General features: G+C 38.4%; 1 protein-coding gene across 1 annotated transcript in view; it reads left to right on the forward strand.

The window, feature by feature from the left end:
• The window catches only part of LOC125040631 (progranulin-like), an 11852-nt gene extending 2569 nt beyond the window's left edge, over positions 1 to 9283 (forward strand). The window contains exons 4-13 of the mRNA XM_047635288.1: positions 510 to 668; positions 1950 to 2116; positions 2323 to 2431; positions 3641 to 3816; positions 4512 to 4721; positions 5531 to 5665; positions 6000 to 6128; positions 6950 to 7093; positions 7962 to 8078; positions 8301 to 9283. Of these exons, the coding sequence (XP_047491244.1) occupies positions 510 to 668; positions 1950 to 2116; positions 2323 to 2431; positions 3641 to 3816; positions 4512 to 4721; positions 5531 to 5665; positions 6000 to 6128; positions 6950 to 7093; positions 7962 to 8078; positions 8301 to 8480 (1526 nt within the window). The 3' untranslated portion in view covers positions 8481 to 9283. The remainder of the gene's footprint in view (positions 1 to 509; positions 669 to 1949; positions 2117 to 2322; positions 2432 to 3640; positions 3817 to 4511; positions 4722 to 5530; positions 5666 to 5999; positions 6129 to 6949; positions 7094 to 7961; positions 8079 to 8300) is intronic.
• The last annotated feature ends 717 nt before the right edge of the window (positions 9284 to 10000 follow it).

Consider the following 10000-nt stretch of genomic DNA (forward strand, 5'->3'; position numbering starts at 1 on the left):
CTCTCTTTCTCCATCTGTTTGTCAGTCTCTCTTTCTCCGTCTTTCTGTCAGTCTCTCTTTCTCTGTCTGTCTGTCAGTCTCTCTTTCTCCGTCAGTCTGTCAGTCTCTCTCTCTCTCTCTCTCTCTCTCTCTCTCTCTCTCTCTCTCTCTCTCTCTCTCTCTCTCTCTCTCTCTCTCTCTCTCTCTCTCCCTCTCCCTCTCCCTCTCCCTCTCCCTCTCCCTCTCCCTCCCTCCCTCCCTCCCTCCCTCCCTCCCTCCCTCCCTCCCTCCCTCTCCCCTCTCCCCCTCTCCCCCTCTCTCCCTCTCTCCCTCTCTCTGTTGCAAAAAATAACAAATAAGAAGTGTATACAAAGATGAATAATTTGGTTCATGTGTACAATTGATTCAATAATTCAAATTTCAAAATTAATATCTGACAGATAAAGAATTTACATCATCCTGGCACACTTAACCCCCTGTCAGTTGGAAGAAGAATTGCTGGTCGATTTCTCTCCTTTTTCCTCCCTCAGATATGCAGTGCGATGTAGCCCAGCAGACCTGTAAGAAGAATGGGTCGCCGCTACAGTTCTACTGGAGAGTCCCCATCCAGCCTGAGCTCATTGAGTCCAATGAGGAACTGCCGAAGGAAACCATTCCCGAGGAGAGCAATCATCTGCCTGAAGTTAGAGGTCAGTGGATTTTCTCTGCTCTTTCTCCTAGATGTAGGATTTTGAAAGTACTTATCTCCACCTCGGTCATTGTTGTAATGCTTAGGGCCCTAAGTCTAAGCGCATATCACAGATATGTGGTGGGTTGCTAAGGGTGGGTGGAAAGGATCAGGGTACAAGTGGTGGTTATTGTGTTTGTGTTTATTTGTGAGATGTTTGTATATTTTGTGTGTGAAGGTTTTAAGTGGTCCAGTTTCTAGTGTGTGTGTGTGGGGGGGGGGGGGGGGACATGTAAGGAACTTGTGTGAATTTTGTGTGCTGTGCGTGTACTACTTGTAAATATTACTCTTTGTAAATGTTAGTGAGGTTGTTTGCAATCTTGTTCAGACTGTGTGCTCGTTTTGTGTTTTCACTTACATACCTTTTTTGTTGTTGTTGTTTTGGTTATGGTTGTGATTAGTTCATTTACTTTTTGTTTTATTTAGGATCAGAAGGATGAAGATTTTCTTTTATTCACATTTATTTGTTTTAGTTATTTTATTGTACTGTAGATTGCAAATGATCATTATGTAATTATACTATGATTACAAAGTGTTGTTTTGTGTTTCTATCTTGTCATTGGCTCCCTCACTGAAAATTATCTGCTTGAAGACTTGTTTTGTTCTGTAATCCTGGGAGCCACTAACTATTGTGATTGATTATTATATGGAATTCATCAGTACATCATCATACCAATGCATGATGTATAATTTATTGCTCTGTTGGCAACTTCATAGAACTTTGAAGTAGTGAGGCTAGTTTTATGACTTCTCGACGGATGCTATTTCTTTTGATTATTATTTTTTTGAGAAAACGGTACAACTACACATACTTACTGGTAGGGCACGTGTGTACTTGGGAAACACGTTGTAGGAGTAACTTGAATAGACTGATAGTAATTTCCTATTACAAAGTACAAAACTATGTTGGAACTTTAGTGATTTAGTTTCATTAGTTTAATGTTTTGTAGTTTATGATTGACTCTTTTGAAATGGGGATGAATTGTATGGATTGTAATCTTTATTTGATATGTATCACTGTGATTAAATTTCACTCTGTCTGTCTCTTGCATTATAGTTAAAGTAGGAGTAGGGATATTGAGGTACAAGTAGTTCTTTCTTTGAAGCCCTTTAAACTAGGGGAAAAAACTATTTCATTAGGTTTTCTGTTAACCTTTAAAGGAACAGACTTATGTTATTCCTTGCTTCTTCTCTATGTATCTCTTTGCATATTATATATATTAAAGTATGATGCTACTTTCAGGTGACATCTGTCCTGATGGCCACCCTTGCCCAAACATCTTCACATGTTGCAAGATGTACAAAGGTGGATACGGTTGCTGCCCCTTTGAAAATGCCCAGTGTTGCTCTGATGGATTCCACTGCTGCCCTGTTGGAAGCCAGTGCAATGCCACCACAGGAGGATGTGATGTGAGATTATTTTCTGGCATTGAATAAGGAATGGATCATCCTCCCTGTTCCCCTCTCTCTGCTTCCTTCCTCTTCCTCCTTTTCCTCCTCTTCCCCAGTAGCCTCCACAAGCATGGTTAGCATGATATTTGAGCACATTTATACATCCATGATTTCAGCAAGAGAGAAAACTTCAAAAGTGTAATTGTATCTGATTCTCCTTGCAGCACAAAACCCACAAGTTCACCCTGGACCCTTACCCTCTCCCTGTTAAGAAGGCAACTGAGAAACCAAAAGCAGGACTTGGATCACGGCCTCTTCGCAGTGGAATCTCAGGTTAGGATAATCTGTGCTTCCTCCTCCTCCTCCTCCTCCTCCTCCTCCTCCTCCTCCTCCTCCTCCTCCTCCTCCTCCTCTTTCCTTTTCCTCTTCCTTCTCCTCCTCCTCCTCCTCTTTCCTTTTCCTCTTCCTTCTCCTCCTCTTCTTCCTCCTCCTCCTCCTCCTCCTCCTCCTCCTCCTCCTCCTCCTCCTCCTCCTCCTCCTCCTCTCCTTCTTCTCCTCTTCCTTTTTCCTCTTCCTTCTCCTCCTCCTCCTCCTCCTCCTCCTCCTCCTTTTTCCTCTTCTTTCTCCTCCTCCTCCTTTTTCCTCCTCCTCCTCCTCCTCCTTTTTCCTCCTCCTCCTCCTCCTCCTCCTCCTCCTTTTTCCTCCTCCTCCTCCTCCTCCTTCCTCCTCCTCCTCCTCCTCCTCCTCCTCCTCCTCCTCCTTTTCCTCCTTCTCCTCCTCCTTCTTCCTCTCCTCCTCCTCCTCTTTCCTCCTCCTCCTCCTCCTCCTCCTCCTCCTCCTCCTTTTTCCTCCTCCTCCTCCTTTTTCCTCCTCCTCCTCCTCCTCCTCCTCCTTTTTCCTCCTCCTCCTCCTCCTCCTCCTCCTCCTTTTTCCTCCTCCTCCTCCTCCTCCTCCTCCTTTTTCCTCCTCCTCCTCCTCCTCCTCCTCCTTTTTCCTCCTCCTCCTCCTCCTCCTCCTCCTCCTCCTTTTTCCTCCTCCTCCTCCTCCTCCTCCTCCTCCTCCTCCTTTTTCCTCCTCCTCCTCCTCCTCCTTTTTCCTCCTCCTCCTCCTCCTTCTCCTTTTTCCTCCTCCTCCTCCTCCTCCTTCTCCTTTTTCCTCCTCCTCCTCCTCCTCCTTCTCCTTTTTCCTCCTCCTCCTCCTCCTCCTTCTCCTTTTTCCTCCTCCTCCTCCCCCTCCCCCTCCCCCTCCCCCTCCTCCTCCTTTTTCCTCCTCCTCCTCCTCCTTCTCCTTTTTCCTTCTCCTTTTTCCTCCTCCTCCTCCTTTTTCCTCCTCCTCCTCCTCCTTTTTCCTCCTCCTCCTCCTCCTTTTTCCTCCTCCTCCTCCTCCTTTTTCCTCCTCCTCCTCCTCCTTATCCTCCTCCTCCTGCTGCTGCTCCTGCTCACCCCTCCTTCTCCTGCCCCATCACATCAGCAAACTTGTATTTTTTAGTACTCCCTTCATTGTTTCATGTACAGTCATTTACATATTTTCATCTCTTTTCAGATCCAGGTGGCAAGTGTCCCGATGGCCATCCTTGTCCTGATAAGTTCACATGTTGCAAAGTCCCTGACCAAGGCTATGGTTGCTGCCCTTACTCAGAAGCTGTGTGCTGCACAGACTACATTCACTGCTGTCCGAAGGGCACCAACTGCAATACAACCCTTGGCACATGTGATGTGGTTTGTATTTTTTTTATTATCATTATTTGTGTTGTTGTTTTTTTATTATCATTATTTGTGTATAGCTTGTGATTTTTATATTTTTTTTTATGTTTGGTTTATCGTCCTTTTGCCAGGGTACTGTTCACCCATGTGGGAATTTTCCATAGAAGGTTAAGCAGTAGTCTGTACTCAGGTTGAGTCATTGGTTGTTTGGTATTGTAGGACAGTCTAGTTCCTGAGAAGTTCCTGGGAAACAGCTGTTAAGTTGTGGACTGACTTACCAACTGATTGAGTGTGAGTCGGCAGTTTGTATGAAAACGAGTTTGTTTTTTATTTATTATTTATATATATATTTTTAAAGTCCTTCATGTATCCATTCTCTCTGCTATCAGAGTATTTTTAGTTTCTTGCATCTCTAGCATTGTCCTGATGGTTGTGAGTGGTGTGATTGCTTAGAAATAATAAGTGAAGCTGTTCATTCACTTTTATACCTTTTCTACAAAGGTTGCAATAAAGTCTATTGAGATTAGGAGGACTGAATGGTTGTATTTTAATTTTATTATTTTCTTGTACCCCACTCATAAAAGAAAAAGTATATTGGTGAATCTGTAGGTATATTTTTTTTGCTATGCACAAATTTTATATATGAATTGAATATTCCTTTCAACTTTATTGGTGTTATTTCTTGACTGAACCTTTTCATTTTCATGCAGGAGAAGAGGGAGTCCCTTTCAGTACCAGCATTCTCACTGCTAACAAAACAACTGGCCCATGTTCCTCATATTCCCAAGAAAGAGAAAGTACAGAAAACAGCATCGAATGTCTCAACTGTTGTGTGTCCTGATGAGCGTTACCTGTGCCCTGATGGAAACACCTGTTGTCAGCTTCAGTCTGGAGCTTATGGATGCTGCCCTATGGATCATGTAAGAGAGTAAAGAAACAAATTGATTGTGAGCAAAGATACCAACACAAAAATGTTTACAAGGGTACAAGTTTTGATATAAGGGTACAAGTTTTGATATTCTTTTCTTACTGTTATCACTTTGACCATATTTTATGTTAAGGTTTTGTATGACAATGCTTTTAGCACTTTCCTTGTGTTTTCTATTTTGGAGTTAGATATATTACTAACATTAGTTAAAAAGCGTCCATAACCAATAACTTCTAAACTCTAATTTCGGCATTTTTGCCAGATGTAGGTACTTGCATTGTGTCACTGCATTTGCACATGTTGTAATAGATAAATTATATCCTTACAAATTCCATATTGTACAGCTAAGATACACACATTATTATAATTATTATTGATATATTTTATATTGGCTCAACAATATGTATGTAGTATATTTATATCTATGAAGCATGCTTGCCTATATTTGCCATGCTCCCTATATAATTATGGATAGGAAATGAAATAGATAGGGAGATGAGATAGACTGATCAATATATAGATATGCATATACAGGTGAAATGGAAACTCAGTGTGTGGTTCATGTCAGGCAATTTGCCAGGATTGTCATTACCAGGAATAATTTTTATTTCACTTTTTGTAGGATATCTAGGTTTATAATCCTCTGTAATTCTCCACAGATAGCAATCTCAAGCTTTCTTTACTTGAAAAGGTTTGACTTTTTATGGATTAATTGTGTTGCATTATCTCTCCTTTCTGATTTTGTATTAGAAAAGAACATATAAGGTATAGAAATTAATGGTGGTAATATCTCCTACACAGGCAACATGCTGCAGTGACCATATGAACTGCTGTCCCCATGGTTATAGATGTGTTACTGGTGGTTGCGAGCTGAACCCAGACCACGACGATGCTCCCTTACTTAGGAAAGTCACCCCTGCTAAGAGGACTGCTGAGGTGAGAGTTTAAGGATAGCCTGATGAGCTTAGTGTAAGATTCGAGTTTCTTTTAGTACATTTGCTATGTTTCAGTTTCCATTAAATAACTTATGTACTTTGTTGAAGTTTAGCTTCTTGGCAGTGATTGTTGGTTTATATTTTGATTGCTTGATTGCTTGATGATTTATTATTTCCCTATAAAATGGCTGAGCAATGCTTCAGTTTCACAGTTACTGCCACCTTTCTGTATGAGGACTGTAGAGTATTTCATTACATTATGCATAGATTTTACAGTATAAAAGTAGGCGGTTGATTTTTTTTTTTCCCCTAAGATTAGCTTAATTCCTTCTCAGAAACAACCACAGCAGACAGATGAAGATTTACAAATTGTAATATGCCCAGACAAGCTCTCAGTTTGCCCCGATGAGAACACCTGTTGTGATGTTGGCGGTGGTTTTTATGGATGTTGCCCAATGCCAGAGGTAGGTTTACGTACGTATATATATATATATATATATATATATATATATATATATATATATATGTATATATATATATATATATATGTATATATATATATATATATATATATATATATATATATATATATTATATATATATATATGCATGCATGCATGCTTGTATGTATGTTTGTATATACGCAAATTTTTCATTAATTTTTTGTTTGTATATATATATTTAGCTTTAGATTTATATATTTATACAAGGTACAAGTGTGCACGCACACACACACACACACACACACACACACACACACACACACACACACACACACACACACACACACACACACACACACACACACACACCCACACACCCACACACACACACAAGCTAAACACACACACAAGCTAAACACACACACACACACACAAAAGCTAAACACACACATGTATATTTATACTTTTGGGGATCTTTTTATGTTTCTTCTAAAACAATAAAATGAAAGTGTGAACTTGCATTATAACTTTTTTTTTTTTTTATAGAATACTGAAATTGCTTCCACGCTTTTTATTTTGTCTTATATTTCATCTAATCCAGCTTAACTGGCTGTTCCTCATTACATTTCTATTTCTTGCACTTTTGTTCCTCTTCCATCTCTTTCTCTCTCTCTCTTTTTCCCTCCCCCTCCCCCTCCCCCTCCCCCTCCCCCTCCCCCTTGCTCCCTGGCTCCCTTCTGTATCTCCCCTTCCATTTTTCCTCTCCTTTCTTTCTTCTCTTCCTTCTCCCTTTTCATCACCCCTCCCTCTGTACATTCTTTATCCCTCCTTATTACCAACAGGCAACATGCTGTGAAGACAAGGCTCACTGCTGCCCCCACGGCTACCGCTGTTCTCCTGCGGGTTGTGAGAAGGCCACGGAAGATGGTCTTCAGCTGGTCCATCTTCATTTCACAAATGTCTCCGAGAGCATAGGAGAAGTAAAGGTAAAGATGGGCTTGGTGCTCTTTTCTCCGTGGTGGGTCCGAGTTTGGGGTTTTTGCCATTGTTTATACGTGTTTTTTTTTTTTTTTTTTCTTCCTTTTTTTTTTTTTTTCTTTTCTTTTGTTTCATTTCCTTTTCTTTTTTTTTTTCTTTTATTATTTTGTTTCATTTCCTTTTCTTTTTTCTTCTTTTCTTTTCTTTCCTTTTCTTTTCTTTTTCTTCTTTTCTTTTTTCTTCTTTTCTTTTTTCTTCTTTTCTTTTTTCTTCTTTTCTTTTTTCTTCTTTTCTTTTTTCTTCTTTTCTTTTTTCTTCTTTTCTTTTTTCTTCTTTTCTTTTTTCTTCTTTTCTTTTTTCTTCTTTTCTTTTTTCTTCTTTTCTTTTTTCTTCTTTTCTTTTTTCTTCTTTTCTTTTTTCTTCTTTTCTTTTTTCTTCTTTTCTTTTTTCTTCTTTTCTTTTTTCTTCTTTTCTCTTTTCTTCTTTTCTCTTCTCTTCTCTTCTCTTCTCTTCTCTTCTCTTCTCTTCTCTTCTGTTCTCTTCTCTCTGTTCTCTTCTCTTCTCTTCTCTTCTGTTCTCTTCTGTTCTCTTCTGTTCTCTTCTCTCCTCTTCTCTCCTCTCCTCTTCTCTCCTCTTCTTTCCTCTTCTCTCTCTCTCCTCTTCTCTCCTCTCCTCTTCTCTCCTCTTCTCTCCTCTTCTCTCCTCTCCTCTTCTCTCCTTTTCTCTCCTCTTCTCTCCTCTCTTCTCTTCTCTTCTCTTCTCTTCTTTTTTTCTTCTTTTTTTCTTTTTTTTAGGAAGATTTTATGAGTGGACAAAAAATACATTATTTACATCCAGAGGTGCACAGATATCAGTGTTAGTATTTCCCTTTTACAGAGTTACAAGGAACCAGAGAACGACGTGATCTGTCCTGACAAGGAGTTCACCTGCCCTGATGGAAATACTTGCTGCAGTGTTGGTGGCGGAGAGTATGGATGCTGTCCAATGCCTAAGGTGAGTTTCAGATGTCTTGAAGGGTTACTGAGGCTGTGTGCTATGGTGAGAGTGGCAAGGAAGGAGGAGTTCTCTTTGATTGTGCAAGATATTGGTGGATTGGCTGCAGATAGTCAAGGAGAAGAAAGAGAGGGAGATTGAGTGTACGCTTGTATGTATGAGTGTGTGTTTTGTTTGGTTGCTTGCTTTTTTTATGATTATATTTATATATTTTTATTCCAGGCAACTTGCTGCAGCGACCAGGAGCACTGTTGTCCTCATGGCTACATTTGCAAAGATGGAGGATGCGAGAGAAAACCAGGATCGCCTTTCGCCCTACCAGCAGTTACCTCAAAGTTGTCCCTGACGAAAGAAAAAAATGGAAATGAGAGAGACTATCCACAAGTGATGCTGTTGCCATAAAGAAAATGTTGCCTCTAATTTTCTTCTCTTCATTTCTCCCAGTCTTCCCTTACAGAGGTGAAGGAGTAGGTTATTCTATCAGATTTTGTGACCATTGTTCAGAAGATACACACAATGCTCAGTAGATATAAAAAAAATCAGTATTCATCTTGTTTAACTTTGTCAGCATTATGCACTACTCTTTTTCCTTTCTTGTCATAGGATTGTTTCAAGCACATTTTGAGTTTTCATGAACCATTTTTGTAGTTAAATGTGATGGATAATTTTATACATTTTAGGTAGAAGTGTGAATGGTAGATGGATACTGTATTTCCAACCATAAAGCTAAATAGGTCTTATTTTCTGGCACTTATTTGAGTTTTGATATTATAAGAGAATCTGTTAATGTTTTCTTCACAAACTTTCCAAACGTGTCTCAGTCAAGTGGAGAAATTAGCTGTTAAGTCTTCTTCTTCTTCCTCTTCCTCTTCTTCGTCTTCGTCTTCTTCTTTTACACTGGGCATTATGTAATGGGACATATTTGAAAATAGAACATTCTGTTTTCCAAAAATTAAGATTATGAACATAAAATGCATGTTTTGTATTTTATATATTTTGAATTATGCTTGGAATATTTTTGGTGATGTATATTTTTAGTTCTAGGTTTTGTCATGATAACTAAGGAGAATTTAGAAGTAGTAGATATTGTATAGGAAAATTTTTATTCAGAATTAGGGTAATAACATACAGGTTAAATACCTGTTCTATAATGTTTTTGGTTTTTACTGTTCATATTTTTACACTTAATAAAATTATTGTTGCAATATTTTCTTTGGATAACCTAGATAATTTCTCTGAAGATCATAATATCAGAGTTTTGTTTACATACATTTTACTTCTTTTCTTTAAACTGTTATAATAACTCCAGGCATAAATAACATATTTTCCAGTAAGATATTCCTCCAGCCATGGTATTCATGGTGTACTACAACATTAAAAATGATAACTGCTCCATCACATGTGATTTAAATCAACGTTTTTTTTTTTTTTTTTTTTCATTAAAGGCAATCATTTTAGATTTGTACATTTAAAGGAACTGCATGGAAATAAAACAAACTCAAATATATTAATATTCCTTGCAAAAAGGGAAGTTGGTGACCTACTTACATGTCAAAGCTATGTCATCAGATGACTGCCCATCTAAATATATTATTAGTCAAAAGGACTTTTTTGCCACCCACGCTCATTGGAGTTGTTTGAAAATTATAAATGAAGGTTCATTACCAGTACATAGAAGGCATTCCAAGTACTTAAATGTATAGAACATATATATATATATATATATATATATATATATATATATATATATATTTCTCTTCTCTCTCTCTCTCTCTCTCTCTCTCTCTCTCTCTCTCTCTCTCTCTCTCTCTCTATATATATATATATATATATATATATATATATATATATATATATATATATATATATATATAATATATATACATATATATATTCTATATATATACATATATATATATATA

This window comes from Penaeus chinensis, chromosome 29, assembly GCF_019202785.1.
Source record: "Penaeus chinensis breed Huanghai No. 1 chromosome 29, ASM1920278v2, whole genome shotgun sequence".
Taxonomy (NCBI): Eukaryota; Metazoa; Arthropoda; class Malacostraca; order Decapoda; family Penaeidae; genus Penaeus; species Penaeus chinensis.